Source organism: Aplysia californica, unplaced genomic scaffold, assembly GCF_000002075.1.
Source record: "Aplysia californica isolate F4 #8 unplaced genomic scaffold, AplCal3.0 scaffold00460, whole genome shotgun sequence".
NCBI lineage: Eukaryota > Metazoa > Mollusca > Gastropoda > Aplysiida > Aplysiidae > Aplysia > Aplysia californica.
Genome location: NW_004797730.1, coordinates 434,090 through 456,028, shown reverse-complemented (window position 1 = coordinate 456,028; position 21,939 = coordinate 434,090). Strand labels below are relative to the sequence as shown.

Genomic DNA, 21,939 nt, shown 5'->3' with positions numbered 1-21,939 from the left:
AATATATGAACATATACGAGTAGTTGTCAGAAACATGTTACGGGTTGAGCATGTGGTGAAGCTTCTACTCTCAAAGCCAGAGGAGCGATAAAAAAATGTTTTTTTTCCCACTAATAGGGCATGCAGCGTTGCCCCTTGCCTCTCATTTTTTGTCTTACTTCACACCTCTTCCTTCTTTTATGTCAATTTATTCATTGAGCCTTGGGTCAAAGAAAAAAAAGAATTCAACAACTTAAAGTGTGAAAGCCATCATCAAAAAGACCTAATGTGAGGCAGCGTGGTGGAATCAGGCTCTCGTCAATTTTTGGGCATGTAGAGTTATTGGTATCATCTTAAAGCATGTTCACTTGTCTTTATTTGGATGAATAAAATATCCATTTATCTTGAATACAAATCGAGATATTTGCGAAAGAAGTAGGTGGGGGTCACCTGTTTTCAGAGGTAAAATTAGTGAGAAAATGGCCTTCAAAGATTAGTTATTTCCTTAGCTTGAGAATCCGTGGTAACCGAAATTTACATTTTTTTGTGCGCTTAATCAACGTTTTTCAGAAAAATCCACACAGAAATGAGTTCTTTAATGGGTATGAAAGGTGTTGAGCCAAAAAACAAAAATTTGATAAAAATTCACAAACCTGCGGAAAAACGCACGTTTCTTCACTTTGACTATTTTGACGAGAGCCTGGCCTGATTCCACCGCGCTGCCTCACTAATTATGTTGTAGGGATTTCTACTTATAGTACAAAAACTAAACCCAAATCACACCCGACAACTGCACAGAGGCGAGGTAAAGAGAAGACAGAAGGGAGAGACAGTTGTGCAGGCCAAGAATACAGTGCTGGTGCTGCCAAAGATTGCTCAGTGAGTTGATATATAGTAAAAATGTTTCTGTTGTTAATCTATGCATCAAGCTTAACCATGTGGAGTCTCCTATCTGGTATTTGGTTTCTACCATACATTTTCTTTCTTTTTTAGACTTCATTCTTCAATGATATTTTGAGAAAGGAGAAGTTTCTCCCTACCTTTCTTCCCCATCTATAAAACTGCAAGCCCATTTGTTATTAATAGTCAGGCTCATTTAACTGTGGCCTAAGTTTTTTAGGCAGTGATTTGAACTTTAAAAAAACTCTCATATTATGAGTATTGATTTTAGATCAATAATTAGAAGACTAATAAGTTTTCTATTGGTGTTGTAAAGTGGGCACGAAAAATTGTAGTTGGAATGAAAATATACATGTGTTATGTATAGATCATAGAGTAAAATAGTTTGGTATATTTTTAAAATTCATACCTGATGACAATATGTATAGAAAAATTTGCTTTGGGCTGGTTGATCTTGTATATTTAGTGAACTGTTTGATCTGACCCACAGCAAACCTGCCCTGGTGCGGCTGGGTGAGATGCACACAAGCAAGTGTCGGCCGGAGCGAGAGACCGTTCTACACACAGGTCAGTGTATTATCTTTGACCTCTTTGTTAGAGCAGGGTTTGCTTTAGTTCGAATCTAGGCTCTGTTTAACTCTTTATCTCCGAGGGGGGTAAACCCACTACACCGAGGTTCTTTTTTTGGTGCTGAATATAAAAGAACAAAAACGTCATTAAATGGGTCATTAAATGGGTCATTAAATCGAAACTAGCAAACTTAGTTTGATAGTTCTTCATCTGATGAATGAACTTCCAGTATAAGAGACCTGTTTTCGGTAATTTCCGAAAAGTGATTTGATGTCGAAGTCGTTGTAAAGGAATGTGCCCGAGCCGCTGGGAGCAGCTTGCCGGAGACAAAGAGTGAGCGCTTTGCATCGGGCGAGCTATAATTCAAAAAAATACTTTTGCTTACTTCTTCCTTCATCTTCTTGTCCCTCATCACTTCCTCTTCCTCTTCTGCACTCAAGATGTCCACAAAATGCTCAAATCTGTAATCAAAAGAACATCAAAAGTAAGATATAGCTGCGATGATTTAACTAGCCTAACAATAAATTATGAAAAAGAAGACTGGAATATATTATATATATATGTGCAAAAGATAACCATGTAAACTGAAGATATGGCAAGAGATCAAAAAGGAAAAATGACCAACAAAAAGAAAGAAAAAAAAAGCTCGGTTCCCACTTGAAAAATTCTACAGTTTTCCATGAAATCTACATATGTGACATGGTGGTTATGTTACTAACTTAACAGCTCAAAACATTGGGCAATGGTCACAGTCAAGCACAATTTGGAATTATAATAAGGACTAAAGTTATGAATGTCTTGTAAAAGTGGAGAGAATTTTGTTATTAACATTGCTATCTGACTTTGAATTACAATGAAGAAAAAGAACATTGGAAATAGTATTTTAACAACAAAGTAGAATAGGAAAACTTTTAAATTTCTATAATTTTTAAAGAGGGACTGACTTGAACGAAGCATGTGAGTTCTTCAGCCTCTTCACATCATTTTTGTCCATTTCATTAAGTCTGTTCTCATCAAACTCCAAAGGTGATTCATCCTTCTTGGACGGGAATTTCATGCAGACCTGCTTCCGGATATAGAACTGTGGCAGATCTGAATAAAACAATAAAACAACAAAACATTTGTATTGGCTACATGCTCGTGATCTTCAGGAAGAGCAGGTGAGAACCAAAATAGGGAAAAAAAAGCTTATCTTCATTTGTTGCTTGTAGACCAAAATCTAAAACAGAGTGCAAACAATTTATAACCAACATACACTCTCAGCTAAAATTTCAAACCCATAGAGAAATAATTTTAAAGATCTTCATTGAACTTGATGAGCCTGGCATTTCAAGTCCACATAATATATAATGATAGTGGAACAAGTAAATTCCCCTCTGTACAGAAAGAGTGCAAAACGTACATTTTTTAAACCTTCCATTCAGTATGAATCTTTTAATATCTAACATAATTTTCCTTCATTGTATAAAAACAAACCTACACCCACAAATATTAATGAAAATAAAGGCGTTCACGTGCTCAGGGTTGCTTACATTTCTTGTGAGATATGTGGAACAAATGGTTGGAGATTCCCACCAGCAGATCTCCCTCAGGACTGCAGAAGGCAATGCTGTGAGGTATGGTGTTGATCTTTAGGACTCTGAAAGAAAAAATTCAAAGGAAACTAAAAAAAAAACAACCCCAAAAAACAACCAGCTTTTGGCGATACAATATTCCTCTCTAGAATCAGTTAGTAACAGTATGGGGGAATTTTTGAGATAGGATGATTAATGTTTTTAATTTACTTAATGACAAATTAAGCTGTCACATTCCATCCAATAACAAAAATCTTTTTCAGCTTTATATTTAAAGTAGCAGAGGTAGCTGAAAACATATCAATACTTATCACTAAGAAGAAATAGGATAAAAACTGTCAGAGCTTATTCACTGAATGAAAATTAATCAACACCACGAGTTTCCTTATTTCCAAAAGTATAAAACCTATATTTGTCACATAAATTAACACCAGTGTCAGTGGTATTGTGTTGAGACCCTTCAATGTTACTGGCAAAAGATTTGAATTCAATACCTTCATGCAGAGCCCATTTTGTAGAGTATCTTCATATTTCTGCACGGGTACTGATCTTTCTGAGCCCTGAGTATACTGGCCCTGCCCTGACAAACATGGTTACAGATCCTTCTCAGCCCTGAGTATACTGGCCCTGACAAACATGGTTACAGATCCTTCTCAGCCCTGAGTATACTAGCCCTGACAAACATGGTTACAGCAACCCACCTTCCAAACTATTAATGTGAGGCAGCGCGGTGGAATCAGGCTCTCGTCAATTTTTGGGCATGTAGCGTTATTGGTATCATCTTAAAGCTTATTCACTTGTCTTTATTTGGATGAAAAAAATATCCATTTATCTTGAATACAAGTCGAGATATTTGCGGAAGAAGGAGGAGGGGGTCACCTGTTTTCAGAGGTAAAATTAGTGAGAAAATGGCCCACAAAGATTAGTTATTTCCTTAGCTTAAGAGCCCGTGGTAACTGAAAATTTACATTTTTGTGCCTTTAATCAACGCTTTTCAGAAAAATCCATATAGAAATGAGTTCTCTAATGGCCTTGAAAGGTGTTGAGCCAAAAAACAAAAATTTCATAAAAATTCCCAAACCTGCAGAAAAAGGCAAGTTTCTTCACTTTAATTATTTTGACGAGAGCCTGATTCCACCACGCTGCCTCACATTTGCGTCAGAACGCAGTGAAATCAGAAACTCATCAATTTTTGGGCATATGGAGTTATTGTTATCATCTTAAAGGTTGTTGATTTGCCTAGCTATCAATAAAAAAATACCCATTTATCTTTTACAGGAGTCGAGATATTGGCCATTGAAGGAGGTGGGGTCGCCTGGTTTCAGAGGTAAAATTAGCGAGTAAATGGCCGCCAAGGTTTGGTGGCTTCCACAGCCTGAGAGTCCTTGGAAACTGCAAATTTAAAATTGTTGTGCCTTTAATCAACATTGTTTGGATAAAATGCACACATAAAAGTGTTTTTGAATGGACATAAAACAAAAATTCGAAAAAATTTCCAAAGTAGCCGAAAAATGCCGGTTTCTCGGATTTCCTTATTTTGACAAATACCTGATTTCACCAAGCTGCCTCACATTTAAATAGAGTCAAAAGGGGAGTAATTCATTAACAGTAGATCAAATAGTAGGATACCACATGCAGACAGGGTCAAACCAGCTTGCCACAAGACAATGGGGAAATAAAGCAGTTACAGTTAACTTACACCTACTACCCACCTGATCAGAACATTCTGAGCATTCCAGACCCGGATGGTTCCATCCATACCACAAGACGCATACAGCTTCATTCGAGGGCAAGAAGTCAGACCAGTGATCAGGTCCATGTGGTCGTCATCTGGCTTGTGGTCACTCCGGTCTGCTCGGGAGGGAGGAGGGGAAAGCAAAGTCATTTTTCAGCCATTCATTTCTTCAAAAAATAAATATGTCTTGATACCTCAGTTCACTCTACATTTCCATTTCAATTCTACATGTGTAGAGTGATTTCAGATTTAAGAATTTGCAGTACCCCCCATTTTTTACCCCAAACATTTTCAATATCCTATATTTTCAGAACACTACATCTTCAGAGAACTGCATTCTCAGAGGAGTACATTTTCAGTTTTCTGAATGTTTGGTACTTCATTTCAGTTCTAGATATTTTCAGAAAATTATATTTTCAGAGCATTAAATTTTTTAATCATTACCTTTTCAATGGGCTACATTTTAAATACATCACAATTTCAGTACAGTCTTTTTCAGAGTACTAATATATTTATGGTACATTTCATTTTAACATGACTGCATTCATTAATATTAAACAATTTCACTTCACCACATTTTTAAAGCGTTTAGTTCAATACAGTGACAACACATGACAATGTACAAAAATTGAGTGATTTAATAAGTATTTAGGTTTTCCCTTTAAACAACTTTTCATTTCAAACACACCTCAGTGTTTTAACGAAATCATCAACACAGACAACATAACTGAATAGTATTTTTCATCGTTCTGTGAAATTTCAGACATATCAAAAGCTAGTACATCAGTACACAAGTGCAGAAAGACGAGCCTTCAAATTTGAATCATTTTAATCAAAAGGAAGAGAAAAAATTTAGAATAACAGTACAGAGATCATTTAAACAAAATTAGTTCAGGAAATAATTGATAATTTAAATTTTTATAGAACTGAAGTTGAATGAAAAATTCCTTTCCCAATCTGCACACTTGCACTCAATTAATTATTTCAAATATACACTACACTACAATTGTATATATATCTTTTCAAGGCTTACCATTTCTATGCATAAAATAGTATGCTGATCTAGGCAAAGAAATTAACTGATCACTCTACAGTTTAAAAAATCATGTGCTAGAGAACAGAGCTGTACAAAGTATTTTTATTTGAGGCGTCTGAGAAGGTTTGTACTGAAAAAACAAGTAAGCTTGGCTATAAAAAGCATTTTTGTAAGATCTTTCCAAAATGAAACATCCATACATATGTATGTGTGTGTGTGTGTGTGTGTGTGTGTGTGTGTGTGTGTGTGTGTGTGTGTGTGTGTGTGTGTGTGTGTGTGTGTGTGTGTGTGTGTGTGTGTGTGTGTGTGTGTGTGTGTAAGTGTGTGTACACATTAATTTGTCAGCATATGAGAGAAAAAAAAGTGTTTTTGCATCTCTGTATGTTTGTGTATGAGTGGGCGGGAGGCAGGGAGAGAGAGAGAGAGAGAGAGAGAGAGAGAGAGAGAGAGAGAGAGAGAGAGAGAGAGAGAGAGAGAGAGAGAGAGAGAGAGAGAGAGAGACAGAGACAGAGACAGAGAGAGAGACAGAGAGAGAGACAGAGAGAGACAGAGACAGAGATCGAGATAGAGAGGGGGCGGGGGAGGGAGGGAAAGATAAAGAGAGAGGGAAGAGACTGAGACAAAAGAGAGAAAGAGTACATCTATTCAAAGCCATAGTGCCAGTTTAGTAGTTTTATGTCTAAATATACAATTTAATTTGTGCACTTTGGCAATTTGCAAACAATTTTTTTTTACCTAAAGTCGGCGAACATTGGTATTAAAAGGGATATAACAATGTAATTATTATAATTTTAGTCTTTCTAAAATATAATTATTTATAGAAATGCCTCTAAGGTGAAAAGGGCATGGTTTTTCGTTGCAGTAATGAGAAAGGGAAAAGGGGGGGGGGGGAGGGATATTTCAGGGGTCAGAGGGAGGATGAAAAGATACTAAGAGAGAAAAGTAATAATGCTCAATGGCTGCATAATATGATGGTGGTTTCTTTGGATATTGAAATTAAAACCTTCTGACAGAGTCAATATACAAGAGCTGCTGTTCTTTCCATATGTATAACCGTGGAAAAATGAAAAAGTGTCCATAAGTTTTGTAGAAGGATGTGCATATTAATATAAAACACACATAAAAAAGGAAGTGAGGACTAAAGTTAACATAAATTTGGCTAAAATTATCCTTTCCCAGTTGTCATACCCCATTGCAATGTTAGTGCACTGCGAAGAAAAACAAAACCTTCAACGCACCATGTTATTAACCTTATCCGTACGCCCTATGGGGTCATTTTTTGTACCTAGGGATTGTATTCTTCACATTTTAGAATACTTTTAGTGTGAAGATCTCTTTGAAACTTTTGAGTATTTCTCAAAAAATAATTTTGACTGACTGCTATGCAAAGCGTACGGATCGGAGTAACGAGTAAATTTCCTCTTTGGCAAGGGGTGGCACAGAGTTCCCTATGTCGTATGGATACGATAGTAAAACACGATGTATGGATAGGGTTAAGTTTCTCTTTTGTCACCATGACTCATGACAAACTTTCATGTACAAAAGCCATCACACACACACATACCGACACAACACACATACACACACAGTGACACACACACATGTGCCTGCACACACACACACACACACACACTGACACAACACACATACACATACACATACACAGAGAAATACATTTTCAAAAAACAAGACATTTTTAAGCAAAACATATATACATGCAAAACACATGCTATATCCGTATTACACTCTGAGCAACACCAGCAGAACTACTCACTCAAAGGGAAAAAAAGATATAGAGAAATCTACACAGGTGCAGATAATTACTTCAGAAATCTTTAGTATCACACACACACATCAGAACGGTACATAAAACTAAATTTAAATAAAAATTCAAACACATAATCAAACAACTTAGAGGACTTTTTGTTTTTATCTTTCATGTTCAGTAACTTGTGACCAAAGCAAAGGAAAATGAGATAATACATAAATCAAACAAATCTGAGATATGTAGCCGATTTCAAAACACTTTTGTCCAACAGATAACAATTGTTTGGGTTTTGGGTGTTTTTTTTTTGCTTGTTTTTGTTTTGTTTTTTGTTTTCTGAACATCATGTAATGAATAAAACATCCAACCAAACCATGAGTCACAGCTCGAACAGAAGGTTCAGTGTGAAGAGCTCAAGAAAACTGAGACTAATATGACAAACCACTCTGACTCTGACTCTCAAAGCACAGACAGTTAAACTACTTGAACAAGAGAGTGCAGGAATGAAGTTGGAAACAGCACACAAAACAAAAATTGTAAAACACTACAGGTGAAAGCCTGCACTTTTAGAATGCAGACACAATTTGCCCAAATTATCTTTTTTTTGTCCGAAATAGGTGAAATCATTTCATTAGAACAAAAGTTTCAGCACACAGTACAAATAAGATAAACATAATGAGGGTGCGAAAGTTTTTTGCTTTTTTTTTCTCCCAGATTTTTACTGTGTCTGGTGAGGATTTCAAGGTGAAAGTTGTAGAGAGTAGGCGTACTCACCATGGAACCCGCCTTCTAAACCAGGGTTATCACTGGCAAAGGCTATGAAAGTAACAAGGTCAGTGCTTCGTTTTTATAGAGCCGAGAAATCAACACAACACCCACAGGAACATACGTTGGCACACACAAACCCTGTTTCCCTTAATGACAGCTAAGGAAAATCTTTAAAGCACAAGCTCAACAGAAAAGCAGTAACTTGTTTTAGTAGAGGTTTTACAGCGCTCGCAACTGCATAAGGTCATATATGGGCGCCAGAAGATTAGAGCTGTTACAAGAGAGTAACAAACATAGAAAAGAAGGAGGGGAGATAAGGATGATAGATGTTTGATAGGAAAGAAGAAGCAAACCACACCAGAGCACCCATGAACAACCACCCACAAAATGCAGTAAAATAAGACCACGGCAAGTAATGAGCACATGAGCAAACCATTTCCTGCACTTTAGGTTAATCACATCTAGACTCTAGTCAGTTTGCGGATTGTATTCAGAGCTAAATGTTTGTGTTTCTATGTATGTCTGTTTGTTTGTGTTTCTATGTATGTCTGTTTGTTTGTGTTTCTATGTATGTCTGTTTGTTTGTGTTTCTATGTATGTCTGTTTGTTTGTGTTTCTATGTATGTCTGTTTGTTTGTGTTTCTATGGATGTCTGTTTGTTTGTGTTTCTATGTATGTCTGTTTGTATCTGCTTGTTGAGAGAGGAGAAAAAGAGGATGTAAATACGCATAACATGAGATTAAAAATAGGTTTTGATTCAACGAGTTACGAAACAAAAGAAATATTTGTTGAAGGGCAACAACAAAAATAGGGGTTGGGTTGTGGGCGGCGGAAAAAGAAGGGGGGAGGGGGGGGGGAGAAGGTAGAACAGAAAGAGGATGCGTATTAAGGAGGGGAAAATTTATCAAGTTTATGAAAGACTGGCCTCACACAATGACCTTGGTTTTTTTTGTTTGTTTTTGTAAAGTGTTTTACGGCGCTCGCAACTGCATAAGGTCATATGAGCGCGCGGGACACTCTAATATTTTCAGTTGGTAGGAAATTTTGAATTTTGCCCGGGTGGCGGCCGAAGCCTACTCTTATCAATTTTAGACCACCAAGGGATCTTTAACGTGCGCAACTTGCACACGGGCCCTCCGAGATTTTTCGCCCTTGTTCGAGAAGGCTAGGTGTAGATCTTTCCTACCAGAAGATCAGGGGTGTGACAGAAAGACAGCAGTAAGGAGGAGCAAAGGAGTAGCAGTAGAAAGGCTGCAGAAAGAGTCAGGAGCCCAGAGGAGGGGGCAAAGGAGGTGAGGGGGTGGGGGCAGAAAGTGGAAATGAAAGCAGACAACAGAACACACAATGACCCCCCCAAGAAAACTGAGACTAAGAAGAAGAAGAAGAAGACCAAAAAAAAAAAAAAAGTGCTATTTAACAGACATGGATTTTCTGGATTCCCATGACAGTAGTTACTTCAAGACAGATGCAACAACTGCCCACATTATAGCAAAATAATTCTCCATACTTTACGTGAACCAAAATTGTGCTTGTTCGAGTGTGTACGTTTTATTGTGTGTGGTTGGGAGAAGGGGGAGATTGAAAACTATCTGTAACTAGAGTATTGACATAGACGCGAAAGCAAACGCACAAGGTACATTTTATAAGGCTTTCAGTCATTAGAACTACAATTCAAGTTCATGCACATATTAAGAGCAATTATAAAAAACGAAGCAAGACATTACAATATTATCATATTGATATTATAACACAAGCATAAACTGAATATTCAGGCTGCAAGCAAATTTTCAGTCAATATGATGAAGCCAAATGGATCTAGATATTATAAGCCACAGGGGAAAAGTTAAACTGATAATATGGCAGTCGCCTTACTTCCAGCTCTTTGTTCTTTGGTTACTGCCAAAATATGAATTACCAAAGATTTCATAACTATATATAGGTATACCAGAAGACAATAACACAAACAATGGGAACCTAAGGTTGCATTCATGTTATTGCTCATTAGTATTAATTGTTCTAACGAGACAATTTTATTTCATCAAGGCTATCAAATTCAAAGGTAAAGATTTTTTACTTTAAGAATAGAAATCCGCCTCAGATAATATGACTTACAGTAAATAAACTTGATCCCTACAGCTGAAATTTTTATTTATTTCTAAAGCATAAGCTTTCACATAGCATAAGTAATGGGGAGCCCTGCTTTCAAAGGAGCAATCACGCAGCTATTTTGAAAGCAAAAGTAGCAATGAAAAGAGCCTAAAGTAGCATATTATTATCATTGTCCTTGAAGGGAATACAGATCTATGATACAACAATGTCTAAATACAGACAGAAAGAATTCTACAAACTACCAAGTATCTTTAGCATGCAATTTATTCATAGCCAATTACTCTATGGCGAGCTTGTCTAAGAAAACTAAGGAGTATAAAGTTTGAACAAATGAACTGAAGCGCTGAAGCTTGAACCAAGGTTATACTTTGCCAAGGACTAAAAAAAGATAGGAAATGAGGAAAATAAGGTTGTAAATAATCTATTTCTGCTACAATACAATAAGAATAAATTAAAAGAAACAATGACAGTGATGATGACCAAAATAACCATGAACATGACACTTTTGTTATCTTTGTAGCAACTTTAGTACTTACTTTTCTCAGGAAGGCTGTAGAGCACCACGCTGAAAGTTGCCGTGCCTGGGTCTTGGAAAGCCACACCCAAACTGGACTTGATGGTGGTCATAAAGGACGGCGTGTGAGCACAGTAGAAGGACATGAGGGGAGCTAACGCCTCTTGAGCAAACGGGTACAGCCGCCATACTTTGATGATGTTGTCTATGAAGGAAAAAGTTACATTAAAATGATAATGCTCTTGACCTACTAAGCAATACAATTACATTGGCTGTGTTAGACTATTAGATTGCTTTTATCAATATGTAGAAGGGAAACAAAAAATCATGGATTGTTGGTCCCAATATTAACATGATTAAGTTGAATTATGTCCCTGTAATTGTACTTTTATTTTATCTACCCTCACAACAAAGATTGTCTGATCTAAGTGATCTTTACTCACTCCTCCTTCCTGTTTTAATCACATGTACTCATGCTCATTATGAATTAGTCTTGTCAGTGAAGCCAGAGAGGGCAGACCTCATATCAATTTCTTATTAAATCAACCTTCTTCATCTAGAAACGGAGTTTTTTACTTTTGTCTTATTAAATACAATAATGGCAAACAACCCCAGTGCAACAGGCTGTACATTAACACTTTTCCATCAATTGGCGCATTATTGCAATTGGCACATTATTGCAATCGGCACATTATTGCGCCAACGTCACAAGGTAAAAGGCAAAATAGCTTATCACTTTAAAAAATCACTGACAGATCGGGAAAAACCTATTCAGACCCAATTGATGGAAAAGTGTTAACAGGGACAATAGATATATCAAAAAGGAAGATAACACTGTATGGCTGGTAGGATTGTATTTTTTATTGGGAAGTCCCTTATAGCACAGTCTGTGATCCAACATATTTTCACATAATAATTAGTAAAAAGTAAAGTTGTTCCGGCATCCGATCCGGATATTGGGGATTGCCTTGTTAGTTAGTGAGACAACTTCCTGGGCCTTCGGCATATTGTGGTAGGGTGGCCAGTTCCTTTCCACACCACCTTTACTTCCCCAACTCAAAGCCAGGTACCCATTACTGCTGGGTGGGAAGGAGGGGGCGAAAAAAATCTATGTCCGAACCGAGGCTCGAACCCGGACTTTCCGCTACGGAGACGAGCGCACTAACCACTCCGCCACGGCACCCTCAATAATTAGTATCATTTTATAAAGTGTAATTGTATGACCAATGGACAATCATGTTCATGAGCCAGTAGGTTTTGTCCTGGTTTTCATTTAAAAAGCATCAAAATTGAATAACTTCAACTGCTTTTAGAGTGCCTCTTTGTACTGCAAAAACAGCTTATCTAAGCTTGGAGTAGATGTTAACACCTGGGAAGAAATAGCTGAGGACCGGAAAACATGGAGGAATATTATAAAGGAAAGAACTAAAATACTAGAGAACAGCCTTAGAAACCACCAGGCTGAGAAACGCCAACGACGAAAGGAAAACAGCGGAAATACAGAGCTTCAATCTACGACACTAACATGCAAGCACTGTAACAGAATCTGCGCTTCAAACATAGGAAGAATTAGTCATGAAAGAAGCTGCTTGAAGACGAAAAAAAAAGAAAGAAAAAGAGTCACATATTTGTTCAGAAGATAAAGTGGCTACTCAAACGGGGAGTTGAGAATGTGAACAACCCTGGTACAGATCTATACCAGGATGCTCTTAAACTAAACATGTTTGGGGAGTTGTTGTCATTGCTGTTCACTCACTTGGGTAAGTCGTAACAGAGACAGAAGGTGGTAAATTGAAAGTCTCGCCTCTCAAATAACTTATAGTGTGGTTTTAAATACATACCACATCATACCATACAAAGTCCTTTTTGGATGTCATTTATCCTGCAATTAGCAATAATGCCCTTTATTGTTTCATAAAAGGCATAAAAAAAATTTGACACTTGTTCCATGGTTGCCATGAGTAATAATGTTTTGGTAAAAGTTTTACTGCACTTTCAACACAATATGGCTATATAAGTGCTGAATATTACAGGTGTTACAAGAGAGTAATAAAACAAAAAAGAGATAAGGGATATACAGGGAAGATGCTAAGAGGCCTCAAAAGGATTAAATAAGGACTATAAATAGACTTCTTAGTGAAAGACTCAGCCATACACTTTTTTGAAAAGTGGCGTGTAACAGAGTCTTATACATCTGCCTCCACCCCCTCACCTCCTCTGCCCCCTCCTCTGGGCTCCTGACTCTTTCTGCAGCTTTACTGCTGCTACTCCTCGCTGTCTTTCAGCCACACCCCTGATCTTCTGGTAGGAAAGATCTACACCTAGCCTTCTCGGACAAGGGTGAAAAATCTCCGAGGTCCCGTGTGCAAGTTGCGCACATTAAAGATCCATTGGTGGTCTAAAATCAATAAGCGTAGGCTTCGACTGCCACCCGCCAAAATTTCCTACCAATTGAAAATATTAGGTATGTCCCGCATGCTCATATGACCTTATGCAGTTGTGAGCGCCATAAAACACTTACCAAAAAAAAAAAAGTCTTATACAGAGTACTGAGTAGTCAGCAAGCATATTTAGCTCCCAGGAAAAGACATATGGAAGTTAACATTTCATGAAATATGGACGTAACCAAGACAAAAATTGCGTACCCATTCCTGCAGAGATCAACTGATCGGACTTGGAGTTGGCTATCATGTTCAGCACACCTTTACTTCCGTGAGCCTTGTGTGATTAAAGAGCATAAAGGAATCAGTGTCAGTATATTACAGACATGAGTTGCGTTGAATAGAACTTGATGTCAAGCTGCCACAATATCAATCACATTTGGGCCACAATCAAAACAAAGCACCCACGTTTAAAAACACTGGGCCGAAAAGAAATATTCCAGAAAAAGGGAGAAAAATCATTCAGGACCAAATTGGAATCAAACCTTGAACAGCTGATCATGTTTGTCCTCTACCATGCTACAAAAGACTGGTCAAATTAAATGATTCTTTTACAATATAATTCAGTATAAATAAAAGAAACTTTGGCCATTATGAAAATATGTTTGTTACATAATGTGTGTAATATACTAGCCAAGAGAAGAAAATAAACTTAAGACACAAAAAAAAATGTACATCACACTTGAAGTAAACTCACATCAGCTTTGAAGGTGACCTCTCCAGTGTGCCAGTCAAAGACACAGATGTAGCCGTCTTTACGGCCACCCAGCAGCAGGGTTCGGTTCTTGTTGGAGCTCTGACTCCCTACAGCTTGGATGGAGCGAGTCTGCACTGTGCGCTTCATCATGGCCCAAATATCGTTGGATGCGGTGGGATCCACCACGTACTCATACACCAGGAGATAGTTGCACATCTCTGCGGTGATGTCATGTTATGTAGTAATGCTATGTTTGCACTGTATCACATATCAAGCCAATTTTCAACTCCTTTATCTGCTCTTTTCTAGTTTTTCGAGATACAATATAAATTTTGTATCAAACAGCGCCAACTTCATTGTTGGAGCATGCGTAAATCTTATTGGATTCACTATGAGATTTGGACCATCACACTCTGTCTACTCAAAGTACACACAAAGCAGAATAATTTTTTAAAAATGTTATTATAGCAGAGAACATCAAATGTGAGGCAGCGTGGTGGAATCAGGCTCTCGTCAAAATAATGAAATCGAAGAAAACAGCAGTGTTCTCCCTGCTTAGCAATTTTTATCAAATTTTTTTTTTTTTGGCTCAGCACCTTTTATGCCCATTTACAAACACATTCCTTTGAGGATTTCACCGAAAACGTTGATTAAAGGCACAAAAATATAAATTTACAGTTTCCAAGGACTCTCCAGCTTTGTTATTTACCAAGCTTTGGCGGCCATTTTTTCGCTAATATTTCCTCTTAAATCAGGTGACCCCCACCTCCTACAATCCAAAATATCTCCACTTCTGTTGAAGATGGATGGGTAATTTTTTCATTAAAAGCAAGACAAATGAACAGGCTTTAAGGTGAAACCAATAACTCAATATGCCCAAAAATTGACGAGAGCCTGATTCCATCACGCTGCCTCACAAATAGATCTAGATCAAATCATAAGGAAACAAAAAGAGTCAGAAATGAAAATGACATGTAAAAAAGTTCAGCCAGGTTGAGATTTCGTTGAAGCAGAGGTTTTGTATTAAAGATAAAATATAAGTTAGTACATTTGTTCTCCAGCATCTACTTGTGTAAATATAAAGGCACCAATTGATCATAAGAAAGCTATTAAAATCAGATTCAAATATAAATTTAAGAATATGTTTTCTACTATTTCTGTTCAATTCTTTAAATTCTTCATTAATATTTTCTGCATTCATCTACCCTGTAATAGCGGGGAAAATGAGTAAAATAAACATGAGAGCTGTAACAAGAGAGAAAACCACTGTTCAACATTTTCTTATTCTCAATGGCTGTTATTTTCTTTTTTTTTTAAACAAGCAAAAAAATTATGCCTGAACGGACTGAACAAAAATGCACACACAAACACTAGATGAAAAGGAAAAGGAAAACAATGAAATAGAGTCCAAGAAAGGCTATAAGGAAATAAGCATCGGCAAAAAAAAATGTCCAAGGTTTTCCTCTGAACTGAGGTGAAACAGTATTTTGGAGGTTTGTGTTACTTTCTACAACACAAGAAAGTGGAAGAGAAAAAAAAAAGGGGATACTGCAGAAAAAGAGGATGAAATGAGGGAAGGGAGGTAGGCACAGTCTGAATTTGTTTCTCTAGACGAGAATGTCAAAGAATCTATTGGGAACATGCTAGATGATTGTTCAAGTAAATCTGATGATGCAGAAAATGGTATAGATTTGTGAAGAGAGAGTGCAAAAGTTGGTCTGTAAAAAAAAAAAGAAAATGGAAAGTAATATTTGAGGCTTATTTTGGAGCTACTGACAACATCAAAACATATTTTCCCCTATCCCCTCCCCCAAATCTCAATGGACTTTGGTAAAGTATGCATTTTGACGAAAAGTTCAGAAGTTCACTCATATTTCAGCTGTAAGCTTTAGCGTTCAAAACAGATTATCTCACCCCGCAAGGCCAAAAAATGATCACTTGAGAATTGTATGGAGAGACATTATTATTATCCAATGAGAATATTTGTGACGTAACAACACACAGAAATGTGGTTTCTTAGGAGACTGCGAAGAGTATCTTGGAAGGAAAAGAAATCAAATGAGGTAGTGCTTGATGAAGCCCACATGGGACGCTCAATGTTAAAAACAATCAGGAAACGACAAATGCAGTTTTTGGGACACCTGAATAGACATAAGGGTCTTGAACATCTAGCTCTCACTGGCAAAATTGAGGGTAAGCGAGGCAGGGGTAGGCCCAGAACAACATACTTAGGGAACCTAAACAAATGGGTAACAGGGAAAGATCAGGGAAACGTAGGTTTTCTGAGAGCATCCGAGCAAAGGAATGAATGAAAAATCATGATCGCCGATGTCTGTCGCAGATCTGGCACTGGATGATGATGATGAACAACACACAAACTACTATTACTGCCAGATTTCCTATCAATCCCTTGAAAGAATAAAATAAAGTTCATCTATGAAAGATAAAAATCAATATGTGAGGCATTATGGTGAAATTAGGCACTCATCAAAATAACGAAATGGAACATTTGTCATTTTTCTGCTGGTTCGGCAATTTTTATCAAATTTTTGTTATTGGGCACAAATTTATGTCCATTTAAAAATAAATTTCAGCGTAGATGTTACTGACAAACATTGATTAAAGGCACACAAACTTTAAAGTGCAGTTTCCAAGGACTCTCAAGCCATGGAAGTTGTCAAACTGGCAGCCATTTTTTCACAAATTGTACCCCTGAAACCTGACGACCTCCTCCTCTTTCAGTTGGAAATATTTCGACTTTTATTAAAGACACACTGATTTTTTTTTCCTAGAAAGTAAGACAACTAAGCAAGCTTTAAGATGATACCAAAAACTCCACATGCCCAAAAATAGATGAGCACCTGATTCCACTGTGTTGTGACACACATAAATGTAGGAGAAACACAGACCTTAAAGAAGAAGAAAATGCCAAGATTATTTTCCAAAATAAGTGGCTATGCGGGCTACATTTGTGACAAAAAAAGTTATGAGTAAATAGGCTCAATCAATACACAGGCCTTGATCTTAGGATTGACAATATTTTTCAACTTGGGAAGCTTTTTAGCATTTTTATACCCATTATATTTTCCTATTCCGTGTTCTTTATCTGTGAAGCTGACACAAACACTGTCAAGAAATATATGTTTTACGGTTGAGATCACAGCAGTTATTTTTGTTTACTGTCAGAAAATCACTGCAAAAGACTTCATAGAACTTTTTAACCAACTAACATCATTTCATCTCACTAACTTCTAAAATATTTATTAGACACAATAATGTCCATTTTCTTGTCAGAATTCTCTTACAGGTCCTCTTCATCACTTGTTTGATATGAACAGTTTTGTGGGACAGCCATTTTTTTTTTCAAAATAAACTTCGTTTTGAAAATCGCCTTAACAATTCATTTAATAAAATCAACAAAGAGCCTTTCAATGGTCAAAAAGTAGTAAAATTCAAATAACAAAAGGTCAAACTTTACACAATAGTGTCGACTATCCTGAGAGGATTAGAAAGTTCTTTTTCATTGTTCAGCAAAATAAGGACTAGACTTGAGAGACTGATGCTTTTGGTCACTTCAGATACTTGTACCCTGACATCTGAAGTATCTAAACTGAGTTAAAGCAAACACAATGTATGCTACCAGCAGTGTTAGTTCAAGCAAAAAGGGTATGGTTAATTACAAAAGCTGACAGATGTCTAGAAGTAGGCGTTAAGTAGATGAAGATGTATTAGTATTAGTAAACTGAAACTTTCAAAAGCAACAAGGCAAACTATTCCATCCAGTGAGAGTCCAAAAATTGCTGATACCCATTACGTATCATATTTGATTGTGCAAACAGTACATGCATAGTGTTTGATGAGACACACTAGGAGCATAATATATATCATGTATATGGATACATATATATACACCTCCAACCATATGATCACCGCAAAAAAAAGCGCAACTGTCCCAATAGTGCACCATTGCCCCTCACACATGCAATTATTCTGAGATGTATCTGAGTGCCAGTGTGTCTATTGAACAAGTCCATAAATGGATCAATGGAGTGTTTCTTTGTATCTTTGTGACTGTTTTGTCATTAGAATAAATGCAAAGATTCCATTTGAGGGAGTTGCTCTTTCTTAAAGCTGTGGTCAGAGATTTTCAACTCAGAGTAAGCAGACTATAAATGGGAAATAAGATATGGATTCTTCCAGATTAGAGCTGCTGGCCTCAAGAGGGAGAAAATGTATTTCAATCAAACCAAGCACAAGCACAACAAACCAAGGAAATGGTTTGCTTTTAATATTACCACATAGCTGTCATTTTCTTTACGGCCAATGCAGAAACTTTTTAAAATGACTATTTTTGTTCTAACATGGGTACGTTCTACTGAATTGAACAATTTTGTTCATTATGCTTTAAAAAAAAAATTAAATCAAATCTACCACTCTAAACAGCTAAAGTAATTTAAATGTGAATTCCTTTTCCATAACTTCTTCTGTTATTTTCTTTTCACTTTTTTTATTTAGGGGTGAAAACATATTTTGGCAGAAGAGAAACAGCATTTGTTTTTGGAATGCATTTCTTCCATTTCTCCCTTCAATCAACGGAAAACACACTGGCCTCAATACAGTGCTATAGAATCATGTGTGAACGGGATCTCAACCTCAACCCACAATGTGTGGACCATGATGATCACACCAGTGCAGTGAACAAATCACACCACCACACATGCTAGTGTCACACAGTACTGTTGGTAACAGTAGGGCTGGATACATAAATATGCATGCAAAATTTGTTTAAATAAGTTCTGGAGGTAAGATAAAGAGAGTGTAAAAAGATTATCCAAAGTTGACCTATTCTGTATTGAAAACCCTATATGGGCAGTATGGAAGCTCTAAATGAGAAATATATTTATGAAAATGATTATATAGAATGGAATAATGAGATTTGAAATGGGTCTGTGTGGGGGAAAGGGAATAGAGCAGGAAAAGTTATATAAAGAACTAGTAGAGATACAGAGAGTGATGTTGAGAATGAATTGTCCTATAAGAAGAAAAAAATAGGTAGGAGAAGAGGATGGAAATGAGGGGAGGGAGGTAGGCAAAGATTGAATTTGTTTCTCTAGAAGAGAATGTCAAAGAATCTATTGAGGAACATGCCAGATGATTGTTCAAGGAAATCTGATGATGCAGAAAATGGTATAGATTTGTAAAGAGAGAGTGCAAAAGTTGGTCTGTAAAATAAAAAAAAAGTTTTGGTGATGCTACTGATGGCAATAAAGAAATGGCATTTAAGATGGTGGTGGTAAAAAAACAATAATACAACAGTATGATGACCATGTCAGACAAATAAAAACCATGGAAGGAACACTTTAGCATTAATAAATCTGGATTTTCTGTCTTTGTCCCACTGGGGCATGAGGAGAAGGACAGAACAATAAAACAGAGACAGAATTCTCCTCAGATCCTGAAAGGCGTTCTTAATACCTCTTGGGTTATTGCAAGCCCATCTGGCTGTAATGTTGCAAGGATTCTGGTCTGTCATGCATTTTATGATGTCTCCACTACCTAGCACAGTGAACATGGTGTCTGAAAAATAATAGCGTGAGGCTGTCTCAATAAATTGTGAAGGCAGTGACTATACAAGCACACATATCGATCTCTTCCCTCCAAAGGAATAAGACACATAAATAAGAATAAGCAAAAACAAAATGCAAAACAAAATGCATTGAAACAAAATATTTGATCATTCTACATTTACAATGACTCGCCAAAGAGGAAAGGGGGATAGAAGACCCTAAAAAAAGCAATCATTCATCTACAAATGCGCTGGAAGTCCAACCCTTATTAAGATTGTCGTTCTTCACCTTGTAATAAGTCAAACTGAGCAATGACAAGTTCAATCAGTTTTGAAAAGAGGCAATGCCATCGGAAAGTACACAAAAAATTATTAACCCTATCCATACGCCGTGGGGTCATTTTGTACCCCCGGGGTTGTATTTTTCAGAATACTTGTAGTACGAAGATCTCTTTGAAATTTGTAGTATTTCTCAAAAAATCATTTTGACAGACTACTATGCCAAGCGTACGGATCAGGTTGATGAGTAAATTTTTTCTTTGAAAGGGGAGGCACAGAGTTCCCCCATATTGTATGGATACAATAGTAAAACACGACGCACGGATAGGGTTCAAACACATGTTAACAACAGTTGAAAAAATTTGTGCTACTGATACGAAAGTTTTCATAGGATGCCAAAATGAACCGAAATAAAAAAAGGTATAGATGCAAGAATGAAAGATGTTCAACTTGGTCCTAGGCATACTTTTGGTCTATATGTTAATAAGTTGTACACAAGTATGGAAAAGTACCATTGACTTGATTCTTTATCTTCTATTTTTTTTTCTTCTTCTTCTTCTTCTTCTTCTTCTTCTTCTTCTTCTTCTTCTTCTTCTTTTGTGTTCCTCTATAACAGCTCAGACACAGAGAACAAAAAGTTTTTCAACCTGCTTTTTCAAGAAACTGAAGTACTTGAAATAAGGAAGGTTCTAAAAGAACCAGGCACACCCATAGCACAGGCAAAGAGTTAATTTGGTGAGTTCATACATTTGTATTTCTGCCAGAGAGCTCAGGTTGGCCCTGAAAAGCAGAGTTGAAGCAGACTATCTTCTAAATGAACTAAACTGTGTTTATGAGTGTGTAAAATTTTGAATAATTTCCAATCCCTTACAATCATGTTATATTCCTTAGACACTATAATCACTGTGAACGTGACCATGATCGACATTGTGACCATTTGAAAAAAAGCACTGGTGAGATTTACTCGAAAAAAAAACCCAGTAAATACAAAATGCAGTGAAGAAGATACTATAAAATTATGCTCACCATTGACTCCTTAACACATGGCAGGACTTTGATGAAAGTCAGGCAAAAAAATGAACGAGAGGGTCTTTCAATGCGTTATTCATGACAGTAACGAAAGTAATCATATAGAGTTCTAAAAGTAAAAAGCATCTTAACCCACTGACATTTAGAAGTAAACAAAGAGCAGAGAAGAATACCACATTCAGCTATTAAGTGCACATGTGTGTATACGTGTGTAAAAAAATATGAGCGTTGAAGGTTTAGATGTCTGTCTATGTTTGTGTTTTTAAGAGCCTGTGTCTAAATACACGAGTATGAGAGCACTATATAAATGCAAATGTCTGAGAGCGTGTATGTAAATGCATGTGTGCGAATGTGTAAGTGTCTCCAAATTTTCTTCTCCCAAAAGAAATAGAAAGTCAACTTTTCCCCATAAAAAGAGAGTTTGGCTGTGCATTTTAATTGAATCCTACATCATTGTTCACTGAGAACGAAAATAGGTTTTAAAAACAAACAGAAAATCTTCTCACTCTCAGCAACAGCATAAGCAGCATCAATGAGACCATCAGATGGCTGCAAAAGTAGAGTGGTGAGAACTTCGCCATTGGTCGGACATATTATCCGCACGCTGGAGTCTCGGCACAAGAGCACTGCCCGTGGAGGGTAGGATGGGTGTGTAGTGACCTTGATGTTGTTCACCCGATACCTGCACAAATTCAACTAAGGCGTTACAGGTCAAAGTGCTGTTAAAGGACTCCACAACAAACTTTTTACCATCATCATCGTTTTCATCAATAGGATCATCATCACCATCATCATTCATTTGCACAGTAGAAAAAATATACGGAGACTTGAAATATGTAAGGCAGCGTGGTGGAATCAGGCTCTCATCAATTTTTGGGCTTATAGAGTTATTGGTACCATCTTAAAGCTTGTTCACTTGTCTTTATTTGGATGAAAAAAAATATCGATTTATCTTGAATACAAGTAGAGATATTTAC

General features: G+C 36.9%; 1 protein-coding gene across 3 annotated transcripts in view; it reads right to left on the bottom strand.

Annotated features, from left to right (window-relative positions):
* LOC101852565 (WD repeat-containing protein 97) overlaps positions 1–21,939 on the bottom strand; it is a 55,178-nt gene that overhangs the window by 20,966 nt on the left and 12,273 nt on the right. The window contains exons 10-19 of one of the 3 annotated variants that reach the window (XM_013086375.2): positions 21,469–21,644; positions 19,564–19,665; positions 14,089–14,306; positions 13,596–13,668; positions 10,973–11,155; positions 8,334–8,375; positions 4,736–4,874; positions 2,982–3,088; positions 2,394–2,541; positions 1,835–1,910 (exon numbers count right to left, since the gene is read on the bottom strand). In XM_013086375.2, coding sequence (XP_012941829.1) covers positions 1,835–1,910; positions 2,394–2,541; positions 2,982–3,088; positions 4,736–4,874; positions 8,334–8,375; positions 10,973–11,155; positions 13,596–13,668; positions 14,089–14,306; positions 19,564–19,665; positions 21,469–21,644 — 1,264 coding nt within the window. Of the gene's footprint in view, positions 1–1,834; positions 1,911–2,393; positions 2,542–2,981; positions 3,089–4,735; positions 4,875–8,333; positions 8,376–10,199; positions 10,224–10,972; positions 11,156–13,595; positions 13,669–14,088; positions 14,307–19,563; positions 19,666–21,468; positions 21,645–21,939 lie in introns of all 3 variants that reach the window. The other 2 variants (XM_005105251.3, XM_005105253.3) reach the window with 2 other exon arrangements.